The sequence below is a fragment of the Colobus angolensis genome, unplaced genomic scaffold (genome assembly GCF_000951035.1).
Source record: "Colobus angolensis palliatus isolate OR3802 unplaced genomic scaffold, Cang.pa_1.0 Scaffold98, whole genome shotgun sequence".
Taxonomy (NCBI): Eukaryota; Metazoa; Chordata; class Mammalia; order Primates; family Cercopithecidae; genus Colobus; species Colobus angolensis.
Genome location: NW_012123820.1, coordinates 9126396 through 9147839, shown reverse-complemented (window position 1 = coordinate 9147839; position 21444 = coordinate 9126396). Strand labels below are relative to the sequence as shown.

Genomic DNA, 21444 nt, shown 5'->3' with positions numbered 1-21444 from the left:
TTCCTTCCTTTCTGTACTTCTTCCTCTGCCTTCTGAATTTTAGCTTATTTTCTGCAGTGGTGATGTCTCATATTTCCCATGTCTCACTCTACGTTAAGTGTTATATTTCCCATAAAAAGATCATGCGATGGGCTCTCACAATAATGTTAGATAATTTTTGTGCAACTGGTATTGATAAAGGATGAAGGCTAGTTAGGTTGGTGTCCAGTGTGCTTCCTCAGGTTTCTTCAGACTTGACTGTATTTGGCAGGGGCACTTCATAATTTGTGGTTTGGAGGCTCTGGTCGTTTTTCCTTATTATTCATGTCTTTTGTTGTACTCAGTACAGGAAAGTGAAGTAATCTAAGCCTTTCCTCAATTATCTTAACGTAAACACCAAAAGTCTGAATAATCATCATTTTTGGAGTCTCTTCAAATAAAAATAAAATAAATATGAAGTATTTTTAATTAGTACTTAAAATTAAAGTACTATAAATATTAAATATGAGGATAATATAAATACTCAGGCTCAAAACAGTATTATGAGATTAGTATTAAGAGGTTTCACTGGCTGTGTCCAGAAAAAAATCACATTAACATTTGAATTACATATTCGAAGAAAGTCAGAATTTTCATAAGTTGCTGCACTTTGTGGACAGAGATGTCATGAGACATATACTGTAAAATAGATTTTATGATATGTGCTACACCTAAATATGCATGGTATTTGAATTGCTACACTACTTAAACATATTAAATGTCACTCAAGGGAATAGTACATAATTAGATTTATTAAAAATATATAAACTAGCAAACTATATTACATTTTGATTTAAAATATATCTGAATGCCTTTTAAAATCTCACTTATGGCAAGTATTGCTTTCCAGATATACTGAGGATATTATTTTCATTTCCCCGACAAAACTATCAGCTCTTTGTCAGTAAATACATTGTTATATTTATCTTTCTGCTGCCTCTAGGTCTAGCATCACACTTACATGTGGTGGGGGCACACAAATGTTGGTGCAGTTAATTGATACACGCAAATGCATACATAGGTAATATTTGCCTAGAAAATGTTTATGCAAGCAGCTTTAAATAGTGCTATAAAAAGATTAAGCAACATTAATGGTAACAGGCCAATCACATATTCCCCATTCTGCTGGTAGGAGATAAAATACAACAAAAAGAAGGCACTAATGAGCTAGGATGGTGACTTACTAAGCGTGTAATTAATGTTATTAAGAAACATTGCAGTTGCATATTAAAATTCCGTTAACTAAGCATCCCTTCAGCATCAGTACATTTGTTCCTTGGTTTCAAGTTTTTCTTTTTTTTTTTTTTCTGATTGGCATCTTCATGCAATCTTTTTCTAAAAAATGAGATAATGGGATGTGATCAGCCCTCGTGGTTTAGCTGGAGTGCTGACATGACAGTTCTGGCAAGTTGACAGGTTAAGTGAGTGAAAATGGATGTCTTGTCTCACCATTTACTTGAAGAGCCATTTTAAGCTATAGTTTCCCTCTCTTTACTCCCACACTTACAACCCCTTCTATCCCAGATGTAAGAAGTCAAGTTTTCCCGATTTAGGAGTTTAAGATCTTTAAAGAAGTTTTTCACCACTTTAAACTAGTCTTCTGCTGGTCAAAAATGAGATCATTTCTTTACAAACAATGAGTTAATTTCTCTAATAATGAATTAGTTTTTAAGTTAATAGCACTTTTTATTGCCTATAATGTATATACACCTATGTATATTTAAAAGTTCTATGAAACTTGCATGGTGAATCTCATAATGATTTCCATAGTTACATGATTTCCTATACCTACCTATAATTGAGGAAATCTATTTTCATAATCTGAAAAATAATAAAGTTTAAAATTACCTGCACATGTGCCCACCTTATTTACAGTGTGAGTCAACTATTCCTGTTGATTGCAATGTAGAAATATTTAATATGATTATAGGATTAGAGTGAACTTGCTAAACCCAGTAAAGACCATTTAGATGAAAAAATACATGGTTCCACTCCCACAATCCCTCAGTTTAATTTCTGCCTGGCAAACTCGATGAGCGAGTTCACAGTCGAATTATATTCCTTGCCCGAAGCCTTCAAATACCTAAGCTGACTAAAGGAGCACACCCATCTAGATTGCCTCAGGCACAAAGAAGCCAGGTGAGGGGAATGGTGCCTTGGGGCAGTCTGAGAAACTTCTGTCTCTAAGGTACTGCCTGTGTTTTCCCCTCGGGAGAAACATTCTTCCACCCTCCCTTCCTTTCCAACTTAATCTAAAGGAACAAATCAAATTTGTTTCTCTCTCTTTTTCCCCCCCTCTTCTTTTCTTCTTTTCTCACTCCTTTTCTTCTCCTTCTCTCCCTCCATCTCTTTCCTCTTTTTCTTCCTCTCTCTCTCTCTTTCTATGGTTTCTCCATCTGTAGAAGGCCAACTGAGTCAAGTTACTATTTTGCTTAGTATGTATGTATTACAACCTTCATTGTATTGTAACATGTCACAACACAATTGTAACATGCGTTGTAACACGCTTGATTGTTTCCATGAATGTCTCTTCTGGTAGGAGGTGACTTCCAGAGGACAGAGATCTTGGTACCCACTGACACAAAATAAAACCACTAATGTTATTTAAAAAATAATTGAATAGTATTATGAATTGAATTGCCATGTAACATCTGAATTCATTTTTGTAGAAATTTATTACTGTGGTATGTTCCAGTAATGTTTTGCCTTCAAAAACAAAAATATAAGTGTTAAGGCACTGACCCAAGTATAAAATGGCTGTGTGCTTGTAGCTGTTCATTATAACACTGTTTTTATGTGCCTGCTTATGAGATCTAAAAATGTAAGACATTTTGAACTGAGTTAACTCTTTTCAGAAGCATTCTTTCCATTCTAGAATGATTATTTCATTATTTCAAAATCAATATTTCATTTTGATGTTTACATTGTGCCATTTCAGGCAGGAGCACATTATGTGTGACTCTAAATGAAAGAAAATGATTTGAACCACTTTCACAAAACGTATACATATTCTGGGGGTGTATGTGTATTACAGTTACCCAAATAAATTCAGTGCTATTGGCCCTCCTTGGAATTGTTTTTACAGTTGCAACACATGGCAATTCAGAAGGCCACTTATGTTATTTTGTAGTCATACTATGTAATTATTGGCTGACTTTACTGCCTTTTCAAGTAATCAGATTTTGAATAATTGAGGGTTTTTGTGGCGGAGGAGGTGCTGATATTATATGAACCCTCCAAAATGAATCTCACAATCAACAAATTCCAAGACTGTTTCCAAACTGTAAAGAGTAATAGCCGCATAATGGTAACATGTTTTACTCATACAAGGAATGAATGTAATTTGTATGTATATGTGAGACCTCTCCTGGGTGTAGAGTATAATATGAAGTCTAAATTGATGAAGAATCTAAGGATATGATTCACGGTACTCATTCTATTCTTTTTATTTATTTTTTCGTATTTATGAGAGCAGTAAATCATTTAGTGCTTTTCCTTTTCATTTGGACATTGAAGAAGCACATATACATATATATGATTATTGCTGAAAGAAAAGGTATTGCATTAGTCTGTTCTCATGATGCTAATAAGGACATACCCAAGACTGGGTAATGTATAAGGAAAAGAGGTTTAATCCACTCCTAGCTCTACATGGCTGGGGAGGCCTCATCATCACGGTGCAAGAGCAAAGGCACGTCTTAAACGGCAGCAGCAAGAGAGCCCTTTGTGGGGGAACTCCCCTTTATAAAACCGTCAGGTCTGGTGAGACCTACTCAGTATCACAAGAACAGCAGGGTAAAGACCCAGTTCAACGATTCAGTTACCTCGCACGGGGTCCCTCCCAAGGCATGTGGGAATTGTGGGAGGTACAATTCAAGATGAGATTTGGGTGTGGACACATCCAAACCATGTCAGGTGTAGACATTGGTATTTTACTGTGGAATCAGGATTTTTATTATTAGCTACAAGTAAGTAGCTGGTGCCAAAGAATGTGTATCACTCATCTAAAGGATTTATTGCCATGGACCCAATAAAAAACAAAACAAAATAGTCAATTAGAAAGCTAGGTAATTTAGCAATTTGATCCTTTGCCTTTTTTTTTTTTTTTTTTTTGAGACGGAGTCCGGCTCCGTGGCCCAGGCTGGAGTGAGCGGCGCCATCTTGGCTCCCTGCAAGCTCCGCCCCCCGGGTTCCCGCCATTCTCCTGCCTCCGCCTACCGAGGAGCTGGGACCACAGGCGCCGCCACCGCGCCCGGCTGATTTTTTGTATTTTTAGTAGAGACGGGGTTTCACCGAGTTGGCCAGGATGGTCTCCATCTCCTGACCTCGTGATCCGCCCGTCTCGGCCTCCCAAAGCGCTGGGATTATAGGCGTGAGCCTCTGCGCCCCACCAATCATTTACATTTCTTGGAAATAGTGACAAATGAGTAAAATGTGATTAAATAGTCTTTATAAAAGTGATTATTTTCAATCCTATGTTTCTAATTTATATTTTCTATTATAAATACATTGCTTCCTCTAAGATGAATTATGTGTTAATAAGCTTCAAATCAAACATTTCCATGGCAGTGTGTGTGCATTTCCAATATTATTAACAGAAAATCTTTTGAAATCAAATGAAATGTTACATAGTAAAAATTAAATGAAGTTAAATAAGTTGAAGAAGCAATCATGTATAAATTAGAACCCAACCTGAGTTGAGTAAACATTTATCTCTTATTACTGGTCTATATTGCATTGTAAAGAAGCGATTTCTCACTATCTGTTTCTTGTTGGTGGAGGCAAGCCTATGAACTAATTTTTGCAGAAACTTTTTTTCTTCTTCTTCTTTTTAGAGACGGAGACTTGCTCTGTCGCCCAGGCTGGAGTGCAGTGGCGCCATAGTCTCGGCTCACTGCAAGCTGCGCCTCCCGGGGTCAAGCAATTCACCTGCCTCAGCCTCCTGAGTAGTTGGGATTACAGGCGCCCCCTGCCATGCTCCGCTAATTTCTTTTGTATTTTAGTAGAGACGGGGTTTCGCCATGTTGCCCAGGCTGGTCTCAAACTCCTGAGCTCAGGCAGTCCACCCGCCTCGGCCTCCCAAAGTGCTAGGATTACAGGCGTGAGCCACGGAGCGCGGCCTCTTGCAGGAACTTTTAAAACCCAGTGTTACACAATGCCTTTATTTGTCTGTAGTGCTTTTGTTACTCTGGAATGTTGACTTCTCATTTATAGTCTTGGGTCATAAATTTCCAACGTGGTGTAGCAGCACTCTCTACGAAAGGGCATATCAGAATCCGTTAGATTTGTATTCAGGTAACATACTTGAAACAAGATATATCAGAATCGATTAGTTTTTGTTTCAAATCACCTATATATTTTTTTCAAACACCATCTTTACTACTGCAGTAGTAAGTCACTGTCACTGGTGGGTATGTGTATAGGTATAATGCAATAGGTATGATAATATAGGTATCTTATTCCTTATGTATAATGAGATGGAAAAAATATTGAGTATTTGCTTTAGATCAAGGATTCTATTCTTTTGAAAATGTACTATTCCCAGGCATTCATTTAGTGTTTACTCTTTTGGGCTTTTCTAGGTGAAATAAGTACACCATTTATATGCTAAATAGTAGACCGCACCCCGTACCAGTAAAAACTTCAAACTGAACTGAGGAAGTCTGACACAGAGGCTAGAGAGAAATAGAGAAACAAGGCAATGCGAGCAAGAACAAGTACCTTAAATTGGAAAGAACACAAGACAAGCACAAGGTCGGAGATTGTTCAGGTTAATCATTGTTGACAAAGAGGACCAAAGGATAATTGACATCAGGGTGGGTTAACCACAAGACCAAGCAAATGCCAGTGACTGAAAGGAGAGACTGCTCTGCTGAAATGCTGGAGCCACTTTGAGGACAAATGAGTGTCAGGATTGGAAAATCTTAGATCAGCTGATGGAAGCCAAAATGCTACACTGAGGAGAATAATTTGCAAGCATTGCTATGATAAGAATTGTAGGTTTTCACTGTGATGAAATGAAAAGCACGATAGGTTTATGAATAAAGAGTGACTTGAAGCAAGTGTACTTAAGAAAGGTTATACTTCTAGGTAGTATAGAAAGAGAAAGGCAATGGGTTTTATGCTACCCTAATGATAAAAACAATTATTCAGGGAAAACAGTGTTATTATTTTTCAAATCTTTATAGCGTATTGGAAATTATGGCATTAAAATTCTATCATTCTTCTTGGCATTAGATATGACACATTTTTAGTTAATCAGATCTTGGTTCAAAGGGAACCAAATTAATCCGGCATCTCAGTGTTTAAGGGTTCCTACTGTGGCACTGGAAGAAACCAGAAATCAAACCTGTCCTCCAATCTAATTTAACTCTCAGAAAGCTGTGTTTCTTGCATGTTCTCACTTATAAGTGGAAGCTGAACAATGTGAACACACAGGCACAGGGAGGGGAACAATACACACTGGGGCCAGTCGGGGGCAGTGGGGGCACGCAGCGGGAGGGAGAGCCTCAGGAAAAATAGCCAATGCATGCTGCGGGTAACACCTAGGGGAGGGGTTGATAGGTGCAGCAGTTCATCGTGGCACACATTTACCTGTGTAACAAACCTGCACATCCTGCACACACACAGCGGAACTTTAAAATAAAATAAAATAAAATAAATAATAAAGCTGCGTTACTTATCTCCTTCATGAGATTCAGTTTACGAGTTTTACTTCATTATGATAGTAGTTGAAACATAAGGCTTTTCAAATATTAATTGAGATAATGCCTGTGGAAGATTTAACACAAACTCTGGCACATAATAAGCACTCAATTAATGTTAATTATTGCCATTCTATTAAACGGGTTGTGACTAAGTGAAATTTTAACTCAAGCAAATGATGGAGGAGAATGCTTCTTAAATATGCTTATAGAATATGTTAGTATTTAACAAGCAAATACATGAAATCGCAAAAACAATTGTACTTGGGTTTGTCAAAAAATTCAAAATGGCTATTATAGAATTAAAAGTTTATTCATTCAGGCATAAAATTATATCCAAAGAAAAAGAGTGGCTGAGCATGCCTGCATTCACCCTGTGCCCCATATGAACGGACCTAGCTGTTGCACGACTCTCTCCGTGCTGATGCCTGCCGTAGGAAGTCGTATTTTCCTGTTGAAACCACTCTGAATATGATGTGATTAACCTTTAGAGTCCCCCATCCCCTCATCTCAAAGCCCACCTCATGCACAGCCTGTGCTTGCTACTCATGTTCAGCTATCTGATTTCCACATCACCCACTCCCACTCACTGGCGCGCATTAGCATAACAGAACTGTAGCGTGACTTTGATTGAAGCCAGCTTGGGCTGAGTGCAGTATCAAAGCATAATTTAGCAGAAATCAAATCTAATTTACTGTGCATTGTATTTAAATTCTCAAAACACAGTTTCAAGTGAACTGTCCCAGACCTCTAATCTTAATTGACCTTTTTATATTTGGGTCTGCTTCTCTGGAAATCACACAACATACTTTTCTTACAGAGCTATTGTTTTGTAACTTGTAAGTGTTGATTAAACACTAAATTGTGCCATTCTGTTGGCTTCATCTCATTTCTAGTTATAGTTGAAGCAATAAGGTATAATCACTTGACAGATTAAGCAAGTAGGATATTACGTCGTAGTTACAAAAGATTTTTCCAATGCTTTCAGGTTTTAGACACAATATAAATATATATTTTATAGTCTTCTCTCTTAGAGACATAGAGTAGAATTGCCATTTTTATAACAGGCATATTCTTCTGGAGTTTATAACTCAATCTCTTTAATTCACATTGGGTTTAAACATGTGTTTGGAATTGTCATCTTGAGGACCTAGTAGTGTTTTTTTTTTTTTAATACTTAATGGGAGTCATTATAGAAAATCTATTTTATGTATAGCACACTTTGTGCTGTTGTGCTGTGTTGATAAAATGCCACCTCTGTCTACTCCCTCCCATTGGTGCCATCAGCCAAATACTGTCTTTTCAGATCATTTTCACTGCCACCTGGCAGAGACACTGAAACTGTGGAGGGTTATTAGAAGAATTATTGATGCCGTTTTTCATTTAAAACCTCAAAAACAAATTCCTTCAGCTGATATCGCTTCACAGAAGATTGCAATATAGATCTTGGGCAGGCAGAGAGTCTACAAAAGTAAAAGTAATTGATGCCATTTGTTTCTTTGGCCCACCTTCAGGTGAGAATAGGAAAGGATGTATATTTTCACAGACTTGAATACTCTTCAAATTTTTTGCTTTGATAAATGTTTCCATATTTTCCATTTTTTAATTAAAAAATGATTAGATGATTTTAGTTCGAGCAAGATCAATGTGGCATAAGTTCTGGTGACAATAGTCTATTGGATGCATTTGAAATACAACACATTACGACTTGCAGTAAATGTACAATATAAATAAACATCACATGAAAATATATTTGGTAGGATAAATAACAGGTGCTGACAGTTTTTTGTTAGTGGTCTTTAAAATAATCCAGTATTGGGTGAAAGTTCCAGAAATTATAATTTCCTGGCCTTTCTAGATTATACTATCAGTGGTAAATGTTATGTCATGATTTTGCAGAATTTCTTTGTCCTTTAAAAGCCCTGATGAAATGGTATCTTTGGTGCTACTATAAATAGAAATTCTCAACTGGATTTTCTGCCCCAACTTGTGAAGATTTCCCAGCTCTTTGTCTTTGCGCTTTCTCTGATCCTCATCTACATTGCTTCTAAAGCACCCTTTCCAAAATAGAAATCTGATTATGTCTTTCTTACAAAAATGTCTTTGAGCAGATCTTTACGGTTTTCAGGACGAAATGTTACACCCATTTAGCAGGAATCATCTGGTCCTATCTATATCACCTCTGTGACCTGGATTTCTTTTATTCTCAGAATCCTTTACAAGCCCCTAAAAATCCAGTTCAATACGTCTCTGCCTTATATGCTGCTTCTCTTTGTCCCAAGTGACCTTACCACTCTTCACCTAGTCAACTCTTACTTGTCCTCCAAAGTACAGCTCTAATGTGGCCATGCCCTAGCACTTTTTCTCTCTCTTTTTTTTTCTCACAACGTGGCCTGATTGGTTCTGTTCCACTCTCTCTCCCCTGGTGCCCTCTGCATTTTTTTCTGTTTTCACTGAAAAAAATCACATTTTGCCATTTTTGTGTATTTGTTTATGTATTTATTTGTAAGTCTCTGCTACAGGGCAAGAACAATTTTATTTGGCTTCCCATCTCCTGTACCAACCAGAATGTATCATCATTTTTAGTCAATCAATACATTTTGTGTGACTAAATGGATGAATTATGTCTTTTCAGAAAAGTGGATGCATAGATGTGGTCATTTGTCAGTCCTCATTTTGAGGACTATATTTTAGCAGCTGTGTTAAAATTGTAGTATCTAGATGCCAAAAGACTTTTGCAAAATCATTCATCCACAAAAAAAATTTTTCAAAAGTTTGAAAATTAAATTCATGGAAGTCTGTACTTCTAAAGTACACCTGGTGATTTTACTGATAGAGATTGGTAATTTCACTGGATAGATGAAGAATAATATACTTGAAACTATAAAACACATAAATATATGTTTATATTTCATTGATTTCATTTGATGATTTCAATCATGTTTATTCTCAGTTAATGTATTTTTAAAATTTGTAAAGAAGGACTGTATAGAGTATCCAAGACTCTAAGGTTTTACTAACGACTTTTGTGAGATAATTTAAATTATTTCTGGCCCAAAGCAGTACAAATTAACTCATAAGCTAAATAGGCGATTTTTATTCAAGTCTTTTAAATGACTGATTTTGACTCGAGTTTTGAATTTTTAATAATTTTAGATACATGCTAAATTATTCAATACTTCTCACTTAGCAAATGTCCATGTTGATACTCTTATTTTTCTTTATAGAATTGCAAAGAGATAACTATATACTCAACTTTTTCATAACAAATATAATTTTTCTACAATATTGCAGATGACAGAAACAAACCTTAAATTTTTTTTGGTACAAATACCTGGTGGTTTCACATTTCTACTGAAAAAAATGGTCACTACAGTGTTTTAAGAGTTTTCTGTAAGGTAATTTTGTAACATTGATTTAAACTATCTATTAGAAAACATGGAAAAAAATCAATGTGTCTGCTGATTCAGGAGAATTGTGTAGAAATAACAAGAAGATTGTAAGAAGCAACTAATCTCCTGAAAATACAAGGCAACACATACCATGCTCTGTTCAAACAGATTCATAAATCTGGGTTTTCCAGACTGCTAGAATGAGTCTTCTGTTATCTATAGTTAGAGAAGAAAATTTCTCTTAGTAGATTTATCCCATCTATCCCTGGGATATGTGTTAGATGTGTTGAACTAGGAGGCAGTATAATAGAACACCAAAAAATAAGTCAATACAAATCCCAGTGAATTGTTTGGAAAAATGCTGCTGCTTTTTCCACGCTCGCATTCTTGTAAGGCTGAGGAATTATTGGTTGCACATTTGGGGCTGCTCTATATTCACCCTCTTCTTGGAGCTGCACTTCTTTTCTCCTGAAGCACTGAAATGATTTCAAGTGACACTTTTTACCAGACATCACTTATGGTTAGAGGGCTTTAAAGTACCACTAGGTTCTAAAAATTAGAGTTGATTTTAAAGTGTTTTCTGTCTCTGTTTTCTAGCCTAAGCAGCTAGTTTAAGTGGAAGTAGATTATTACAAAAGTCATGGAATAAGCACGGTGTTTTCTCTTCAACAAAAATGGGTTTTGGTGGGGAGATGCCCTTGTGAAAACTTCCAGTTATACTGACTACTGTCTTTCCCTTTATTCTCTCAAGATCATTAGACCACCATTTAAATCTGAACTTTCTTAGGATTTTTACCCCCATCCCTTTCTTTTATTTTCTGTTGGAGTTACTTATGTCTTGGTCTCATTAGCTTCACCTGTACCATTTTAATAGCCTCCCAGTTAGACTCCTTGTTTTCCAGACTAAGTGCCTTCCTCTCCAATCCATGCTACATTCATTAGAGGGTTAAAGCCGCCAAAAATTATCTTTTGCATCTGTCACTTTTCAGCTTAGAAAAAATCAGAATAAAATCCTCAGTTTGACTTCTTAAACCCTCCTTTGTAGCCAAAAGTGTTTACATAACTTGGACCCTCCATCCTGCCAAATTACACACTGTATATCCTAAGTTTGTTCTTGCTTCTTATACTTTGCTCCATAATCTCCTTGTTTGGCATGTGTTCATTTTTCCATTTACCTCAAAGCTGCCATAATGCCCATTTCCTACACAGAGCCTTCTGTAGGTTTTACAACACCAAGGGATTTCTTTCTCCTAAGTTTTATTATATTTATTATATGTACAATAACTTAAATTCTCCTCCGCTGTGCTCTGAGATCACGTCTATCATTGCACTTCCCACAGTCTTAGGTAAGTGTTGATTTAATGTTATTTTGGGTTTCATCATTGTCATTGTGTTTTTCCTTTCTATTAGACTATAAGCTCCTTGATGGCTTCAGGATAAAAGCTTCTCATCTCTGTATCGTTAGTGCCCAGTAGGGGAACATAGTAATTTCCGGACTAATGTTTATCTAGCTAAATGAAATAAATTAGATTGAGTGAACCATTCAGTACATTTATTTATATTGCTTATTACCCTTGTATGTAATTCCCATCTCTTCAATTCTTCAATGTCTTTAATCTTTCAACTCTTGAATTCTAGATATAAGCACTTTAAGAATAGGGGTCATATTTTATACCTTCTGGTATCCCTGTGCCTTATATAATTCTTGCAGTTACTATAAAAACAGCCAATACTTGTCAATAAATTGACTTTAGAGGAAGGAGATGGTTGAATAAGAGAGTGATTCTTTTTTTATCTTTATTTATTTAAAAAGCAGAACCAGCTTGAAGATCCATGTTTTTCCTTAAAAGTGTTAAAATCATTAAAAAATCTCACTTTCTATGCAAGGATATATAGGCCAAAGGATTACAATGTACAACATTTAAAATATGTCTGCTAAACATTTTGCTTCTTTCCTCACATTTGATTGAATATAATGTCTTTCTTTTTTGTGTTTTGAGAAATGTGTAAAAGTAAATAATAAACTGTAGTCTCTCCCTGGCACTGAACAAGCAACATAGTACCGTATTTTCTCCTTGATGTATTTTTCTTTGTCGGTGGTTGATATTTACACACTTTCTTCTCTTTTCAATTATAGCTCCCCCACAGTTTGTGGTTCGGCCAAGAGATCAGATTGTTGCTCAAGGTCGAACAGTGACATTTCCCTGTGAAACTAAAGGAAACCCACAGCCAGCTGTTTTTTGGCAGAAAGAAGGCAGCCAGGTGAGTGTGAGGCTTCACTGCTTTTCTGAAATCTCTGAACTTCTACTGTCTCTGCTGCTCCTGAAACTTGCCTTGCTTCTCTTGTTCGCAATGTTTGAATTTATTTCATTTCTGAAAAAGAGAGTGGTGAATGTAAAAATAAGTGGGAGTCAGGTGTTCTAGTAATAGCATTCTTTATTTTCTAGTATTAATCTTTTCAAAATTCAGTCTCTTACACAGAACAGCAATAAAGCAATATAACAAAATTATCGTTAAAAGTCAAACCAAAACCTCTGTAGCTATTTACAATCTGTTAAGGTAAAGCTAATTTTGTTTTCTTGTATTGAGTTACGTGGTATCATAGAGTCTCTGTGACATGGAAAACGGTCAGAAATATTTTTTTTAATTGACCCAGAATTTAATTTCAATCCTCTCTCTTAAATACACAGCAGAAATGACTTTTCTTATCCTTAATTAAAGCATGCTTCCATTTAAGAGTAGGATAAATCTTTCCTTCTCTTCCTCCTGGACGCATCCGTAGTGTGGCTAGACAGGAAATACTACGGAGTACACTGGAAGGAACCCATGCCTGTCTTGTCTTTGTTCTGCCCTGGTTTGTCCTCTCCAGGGCCCTCTCTGGGCAACATGGCCTCTCAGAGTCTCTATGAAAAGTCAGCTGGATACACTAGTTTTCTCGTTTAGAACTTGGTCCGAACTTGGACAACTGCTTAGCTTCTAGGTTCGTAGGCAATGAGTAAAATTTCCAGCTAAAACTAGTTCAAAAATTGTGTTGTTTGCAAAATAATGTATCCATGCATTCCCATGGGACCTGGAGAGATTTTTTTCGTTCTAAACTTTCTAGAAACATGCACTACGAGGCATATTCTGAGGAATAGACCTCCCGGTGGTCTTCCTCATCACATTCTGTTATTGCTACATGTTCCAGAAGAATTTCCTTTGGAATAATGGAAATCATTATTAAACATCTCTGGAAATCTAAAACCTTGGCCAGAGATGGGAAATATAAGTTGCATTAGAGGACTCTGTTGATTAAACTTACATACCTTTATCTGCAACATACATGTGTGCAAGGAAGCCTTTAGAAGTTCTGTTCAGCCGTTATCTCTAACTGTTGTGGGTTTCTATAAATTCCTGTGCCAGCTCATAGTGGGCAGTTCTAACGGCTCAGTCTGGATGGACGAATGGAGTTTTATTCCTCACTCAGCTCTCCTTATTGGAGTCATTCCTCTTGTGACTTGTGGAACGTAAGTGTAGTGATGGGAATGTAAGGAAAGGTGATGGCCATTGCCATATCCAACATCAGAACTGTTCCACGTCTGAACTCTCAAATCTTCTTTATAATTTAGTAATTATAAAATAGGTTTCCACACATAGAGTTCTTTGACTGTTTGCTTTAAAATTCTTTTCAGATGTTAGTGTCTCAGACTCTAAAGTAAGTGTAAAGCAGCATGACAATTAAACATATATACACACACACATAGACACACACACATACACACACACATGCAGAGACAGACACATATACACACACCACACACATACACACACACCACACACAGAGACATACACACACACACACACACACATATACACACATACACATACATACACATAGACACACATGCACACACATAGACATACAGAGACACATACATACACATAGACACACTACACACATACACATACATACACATACGCACACACCACACACAGAGACATACACACACACACACATACACACATCACACACATACACATACATACACATACGCACACACACACACACACACAAAGGAGAAAACTCGAAATCCAGTTTGCTCCTTATAAATTGTACAACTTTTGTAGTGCTATTTAAATGTCCCAAAACTCATTTTCTTAATGTAAAATACAAGGCTAATACATTTTACTTCACACAAATAAAGTTTAAATGAGTAAGTCGTTTTATATATAAAATTGCTTTACACATTATGAAGGTTAAGCAAAATGTTATGTCACTGATGGTAAATATAATGATGTAAAGCAGTTTGATCATTGCATACTCACACTTTAAACCCATGTATTGAGTGAAAACTGATTATAATGTGTCTTGTTATTATATAGCTAAGACTATATCATGTGTAAATCACATTCCCTAAAGTAGCTCCAAGTTGAATTACAAGGTAGTTCATAAAATGTGTATTGGCCTTGTAGCTTAATAAACATAGGGTATTTAAATATGCTACAGCTTTGTTAATGGTTTCAAAATAAATAACAATTAAATAGCATTTAAGTATTCCTTTTTCTGTATTTGACAAAACGGCATATAATTCCAGAGATATCAATGTTAAAGATTACACAAAATCTTATATCTTGTTTTATTTCCCTCACCTATCTCTCTCCCATCAGAGAGACAGAGGTAGAGATAGAGAGGGATGGGGTGGGAGAGAGAGAGGGAGAGAGAGAGAAAAAATCCTGTGAATGAGAACAAGAGAGAAGTGCTTGAGCAAATTATAAATTCTCAAATCATGAATTGGGATATTGTGAAAAAATAAATCGGTCTTACTGTTTTCAGTATCCAGTTTTTATAGTGATCTATGACCATCCATCAATAGAAACAGTTAAAAGCCTGAACTTAATGGTCCATATTTCTCAATATATGCTGATAATGCCAATTAGCTCTAATAGGATACCCAGGCAATCTCCAAGGTGGGAAGAGTTGTGAAGTTCCCGGTTTTTGCTTGTAATCCATTTTCTTTTGCCTATGTCATGCAAGTAGAGAATAAAAATGATGGGTTAACCTTCATATAATGCCATTTTCCATGTCAACGAATCATTTAGAAGGTAGACTGATGGTACATTGTAGAGGAAGAGATCCCGTAGAGAATAAAGCCCATCTGATATATTAGTGCTATGTAAATTAGTATTCTAATGGCTAATTGTAGGAAAGTGTGCACTTTGAGTTATTGTATCATTTTCAAGTGACTTCAGAATTTAGACTCTCTCTTTTAGCTTGTTTATTTTGGTAATACATTTGGAATCTACAGTAGAATCAGCTGATTCTCAAATCGTGTTTCTATGCATGAAAATGTCTAGCCTTATATAGTAGCACACATTTTATAAGAGGTCAATAGCATATTGAAATTACATTCTTGACATGCTAGCAAACATCACTCCTTTTAGAAGGAGTTTAGTAACATGGTAATGTTTATGTAAAGTGGGCTTATAGTGTCACACTTGAATCTAATAAAGTGGACATCCATCATGTTGCAATAAAGAGAAGAGCTTCTAATTAAAATAGGACATCATTTGCAGGATTAAAGTCATTTAGCATAATTGAAAAGTGTTAATACCCTATTTTATCCTCTTCCGTTGGTATTACTTCAAGGGTAAAAACATTTTAAGGTGAAAATGTGTCCTGTGCCTTTAATTGAATGTTATTACCTCCTGATTGCAACGTATTGAAGCTGTTTAATTACAAACCTGGAAAATTAATTACTATATGGAGAAACAGATCCCAGAGGGTTATAATGTCCTTTTTTGTAAGTAAATGCAACATAAAAATTGATATCTTCTTATTTGTAATCCAACTTGGAAACAAGCCCCAATGTAATTTATTATACTCAAATGTTTTTCTTAATTGAACAACAGTAAGGCAATATAGTTCATCCAAATTAATGTTACTCCTCTCATAGATGAACTTTTACAATTTGTAATGAGACTGTATGTATATATGAGATAAAGAGTAAATTAATTTCGTTTTAAAAAGAAAGTAATATTATGAAATTGTTTAAGGTAACACACTTTTAGAACCATTCTACATTTTCTTTTTATGTTGCTTAAATTCTAGTATTTGTTTATAGCTCCATTCAAAGGTGCAAAAACTTTATAGCAGAAGTGCAGTCAGCTCTCTGTCATGCACTTTTGAACAACTTTGGGAGAACTTCAGTTGAGTCCGTCAAATATTCAGAATGATCGACAGCAATCATACTTTGCATTCTTCAGAGCTGTGCACTTCGTACCACCCATCCCCAGTCTATGTTATGGCCAGATCTTCAGGAGGCCTTAGCAGTTGAGTCAGATAAGAATTGTTTTGCCCATTTTCCAGATGAAGAAACAAGTTTCAAAGATATTAACTAACTAGCAGAATATCAGGATGAGATAAAGATCCCATTCTTTAAAAACACAGATGATTGTTCTTTCAACGAGAAAATATTGACTTCTTAGAGGATGTTATTTCACCATGATTTGGAAACACTTGATCAGTGAAACCCACTGTGTTGCATTTAAACATTTCTGTACCATGTATTTTTTAATCTGTGTGTTTTCTTTTTCCCACTTTATTCCCTAATTGTAGTAGCTTTTATTCACATAATTTTTTAAATGGAAAATGAATATTGATGAGACTGTGTTTGCTTCCACAGAACCTACTGTTCCCAAACCAACCCCAGCAGCCCAACAGTAGATGCTCAGTGTCACCCACCGGAGACCTCACAATCACCAACATTCAACGTTCCGACGCGGGTTACTACATCTGCCAGGCTTTAACTGTGGCAGGAAGCATTTTAGCAAAAGCTCAGCTGGAGGTTACTGACGGTGCGATATCTTTATTAGATTTGTCTTACGAAAACACGGATTTTTATTTCTAGACACACGTTAATCATGTGGAGTTTGCTGATTTGTGAAATCATTTCTATGTGTGCTTATCTTTTCAGTTTGACTCCAGGTCACATTTTTTTAGTAGTTTCTAATTCTTCCTGATTGAATACCACTTATTTTCCCCAAAGAAGAACTTCAGAGATAATTTACTTAATTCTTAAAAATAGAATAGTGCATTATTTTAAATAAATCTTATCACACTCACTGCATATTGAAATGTAATCTGTATATTTTTGTTTAGTCTTAGGCTGACATGATTGGTTCTACTAGACATTAAGAATTTTATTTCACTCTAGGAGGAGGTGATACCACCTTTAATATTATCAGAGATGAGTTTTTAGTTAGCTAATCACATTAGGACATGCCTATGATTTTAATTATGCATTCAGTAAGTTAACTACCTACCTTTCAAAGTGCTGAAGAATGCTAAAATTATTATTTTTATTTGCACATATGCACTTTGAATCTTAACTGAGGCACCCTACATTCATAGTGAAAGTTGAAAAGGATGAAGGGCTCTGCATAATCTGATTTTTTCCCAGCAGCTTCTTTGGCACAATTGACAGCTAGCAAATTTGAGATATTTCATGAACCTCTGAGTGTGAATTTAATCCCTATTCTTTGATGTCTTAAACTGAAAATTCTTTCTTACTCTCCTTTATTTGTGAGGATTTTTAGTTTTGTTTTCTCCCCTAATGCTGGCTTCTGAGATGTAAGTGCTTTGGTCTGCGGCCTCTCTTGATCCTTTTCTTTCTCTGCTGGTGAAATTTGATGTGCTTTTATACAATTTAAATTTACATGTAGATTAACAGATCATTTAAAATTAATAGAAAGGCAGTATTTTTTAATATCTGTTCATGGTATGGCCTGATTCAGTGACATGTCAGGAATGGGAATAAATAGAACAGACAAACATTGGCTGCAGGGACATTGAGTCGTTAGTGGCTGCACCTGCTGATGCTGCAGAGATTTACTGCCATGGAACTGAAAGGAGAAGTCAGGTTCAAGGATAGCAGTGATGAGAAATTCTTCCTTAGATGGGCAAGGTCTTTGATTCTTTGTACCTCCATATTTCTTTAAAAGAATAAAGGATAATTATTAATCATTTTTAAAATCTTATGTTTTCACCTGCCAACAAAAATGTTCAGATACAGACACTTGAAAAATAAGATATTCTGACCAAAGCCTATGTTTTATTCTATATTCCTAAGAACACTCCAAACGTAATGCTTAAGATACCAGCTATCATTTAGCTACTTATAATATTTTATAGAAGATTGTCAAATGTTTCAAAATGAAGAAATTGTTATGGAAAAGGCAAACCATATTTGTAGGAAGCAAAGTTGATGAACTAGAATAACCAGTTGATGTGACTGATACGGTTCATAAAACAGTGAATCTTCAGAATTACGTCTGATACAATAAATGGAAAACCTTTGAGACCTTATGCTAGCTCGTGGTATCTTACAAAACAGTAGTTTTTCTAGCTTTCCTTCTGTGGTCAAAAATAAGTGATGATCAATTTTAAATCTTCTGCCAACTGAGATTGCTCTAAACATTTTGTTACAACTGGCTTGAATATTAATTCCTATATTGATTTTTACTTGAGTAAGCAATTACAAAGTCAAGATCCTTTTGCAGAAACGTTGATTGGAAGTTACAATGCTGTTGATTTTGACAGTAGAGAAATGAAACAGAACTAAATACGTACACACATGTTATCAATGAATCTGTCTCTAAATATGAAGTTGCCACATTGATGCCTTAAGCTTCTATTGATAGTTTTGATTTTTCATATAGGTTAATGATTTAATAATATCTGAGCCATTATTTTCATTTTGACCACACTTATTTTGATATATTTCAGGGAATTGTAGAGCCATTTGAAATTCCATGGTAGAATGAAAACGTATGTCATGTTCAGAAAGACAAGTGATTGCAGGCATACCTTCCTTTATTGTACTTTGCAGATACCATGGTTTTTACAAATTGAAGGTTCATGGCAACCCTGGGTCAAGCAAGTCTATTGGTGGCATTTTACTAACATCACGTGCTCACTTTGGGTCTCTGTGTCACATTTTGGTAATTCTCCCACTATTTCAAACAATTTCATTATTATTGCATCTGTTATGGTGGTCTGTGATCTGTGATCTTTGATACGACTATAATTTTTGGGAGTATCACAAACTGCACCCATATAAGATGGCAAACTGTATTGATAAATGTGTGTGCTCTGACTTCTTTACCCACTGGCCAGTCCCCTGGCGTTCTCTCTCTCTCTCCCTGAGCCTCCCTGTTCCTTGAGACACAACAGTATTGGAATTAGGCCAGTCAGTATCTCTACAGTGGCCTCCAGGTGTTCAAGTGAAAAGTCACATGTCTCGGACTTTAAATTAAAAGCTACAAAGGCTTAAGTTTAGTGAGGAAGACATGTCAAAAACTGAGATAGGGCAAAAGCTGGGCCTCTTGTGCTAAACAGTTAGCAAAGTTATGTATACAAAGGAAAAGTTTTTGAAGGAAAGTAAAAGTGCTACTCCAGTGAACACAAAAAGTGATAGGAAAGTCAAACAGCCTATTGCTGATATGAAGAACGTTTGAGAGTCTGGATAGATCAGTGAGTCACAGCATTCCCTTAAGCCAAAGCCTAATCCGGAGCAAAGCCCTAACTATCTTCATTTCCTTGAAGACTGAGAGAGGGGAGGAAGCTGTAGAAGAAAAATTTGAAGCTAGCAAGGGTTGGTTGATGAGATTTAAGGAAAAACACCAAGGTAAAGCATCAAGGGCTAATATAGAAGCTTCATCAAGTTATCCAGAAGTTCATTCATTAAAGTGGCTATACTAAACAGATTTTCAATGTAGACAAAGCAGCCATATGTTGAAAGAAGATGTCATCTAGGACTTTCATAGCTGAAGAAAATAAGTCAATGCCTGGCTTTAAATGACAGGCTAACTCTCTTGTAAGTAACTAATGCAGCTGGTGACTTTAGGTTGAAACTGATGCTCGTTTACTATTTCAAAAATTCTATGACCCTTAAAGTTATTCCAAATTTACTCTGCCTGTGCTCTATAAATGGAAAAGCAAAGCCTGAATGACAGCACACCTCTTTGCAGCATGGTTCACCGAAATATTTTAAGTACAATGTTGAGATCTACTCTTCAGAAAAAAAAAAAAAAATCCTTTCAAAATACTATTTCTCATCCACGACGTACCTTGTCACCCAAGAGCTCTGACAGAGATGTACAAAGAGATTAATGTTTTTATACCTGTTAACACAACATCTATTTATCAGCCCATGGATCAAGAAATAATTTCAACTTTCCAGTCTTATTTAAGAAATATATTTTCTAAGGCTATAGCTGCCGCAGACAGTAATTCAACTGAAGGATCTGGGCAGGGTTAATTAAAAACCTTCTGGAAAGGATTTACCATTATACTCGCCATTAAGAACATTTATGATTTACGGGAGGAGGCCAAAGCATCAACATTATCAGGAGTTTAGAAAGTTGGATGACTTTGAGGGGTTCAAGACTTCAGTGGAGGAAGTGACTGCACATGTGGTGGAAATAGCAAAAGAACTAGAATTAGAAGTGGAGCCTGAAGATGTGGCTAAATTGCTGCAGTCACATGATACACACTGAACAAATGAAGAACTGCTTCTTATGGGCGACCAAAGAATGTGATGACACACTGAACAAATGAAGAACTGCTTCTTATGGCGACCAAAGAAAGTGATGACTTGAGAGGGAATCTACTTCTGTTCAAGATTGTTGAAGTGACAACAAAGGACTCAGAGTATCCCATAAATTTCATTGATAAAGCAACATCAGAGTTTGAGAGGACTGTCTCCAATTTTGAAAGACATTTTACTGCAGATAAAATGCTATAACACAGCATTGCATGCTACTGAAAAATCTTTCATGAAAGGAGTAGTGAATCGATATGGTAAACTTTATTGTCTTATTTTAAGAAATTGACACAGGTACCCCCACCTTCGGCAACCACCACCTCGGTCAGTTCGCAACCATCAACCTTGAAGCAAGATCCTCCATCACCAGAAAGATGACCACTCTAGGCTCAAATAATCATTAGCATTTTTTAGCAATAAAGTATTTGCAACCATCAACCTTGAAGCAAGATCCTCCATCACCAGAAAGATGACCACTCTAGGCTCAAATAATCATTAGCATTTTTTAGCAATAAAGTATTTGCAACCATCAACCTTGAAGCAAGATCCTCCATCACCAGAAAGATGACCACTCTAGGCTCAAATAATCATTAGCATTTTTTAGCAATAAAGTATTTTTAAGATACTAACTTTTTTTTAGACATAGTATTATTCTACACTTAATAGACTCTAGAATAATGTAAACATAACTTTTGTATGCACTGGGAAACAAAATTTGTGTGGCCTTCCTTATTGCAATATTTGCTT

General features: G+C 36.0%; 1 protein-coding gene across 5 annotated transcripts in view; it reads left to right on the top strand.

Annotated features, from left to right (window-relative positions):
- The window catches only part of ROBO2 (roundabout, axon guidance receptor, homolog 2 (Drosophila)), a 1384675-nt gene that overhangs the window by 1269072 nt on the left and 94159 nt on the right, over positions 1 to 21444 (top strand). For all 5 annotated transcript variants that reach the window (XM_011932803.1, XM_011932804.1, XM_011932802.1 and 2 more), the window contains 2 exons: positions 12252 to 12376; positions 16777 to 16948. In XM_011932803.1, the coding sequence (XP_011788193.1) occupies positions 12252 to 12376; positions 16777 to 16948 (297 nt within the window). The remainder of the gene's footprint in view (positions 1 to 12251; positions 12377 to 16776; positions 16949 to 21444) is intronic.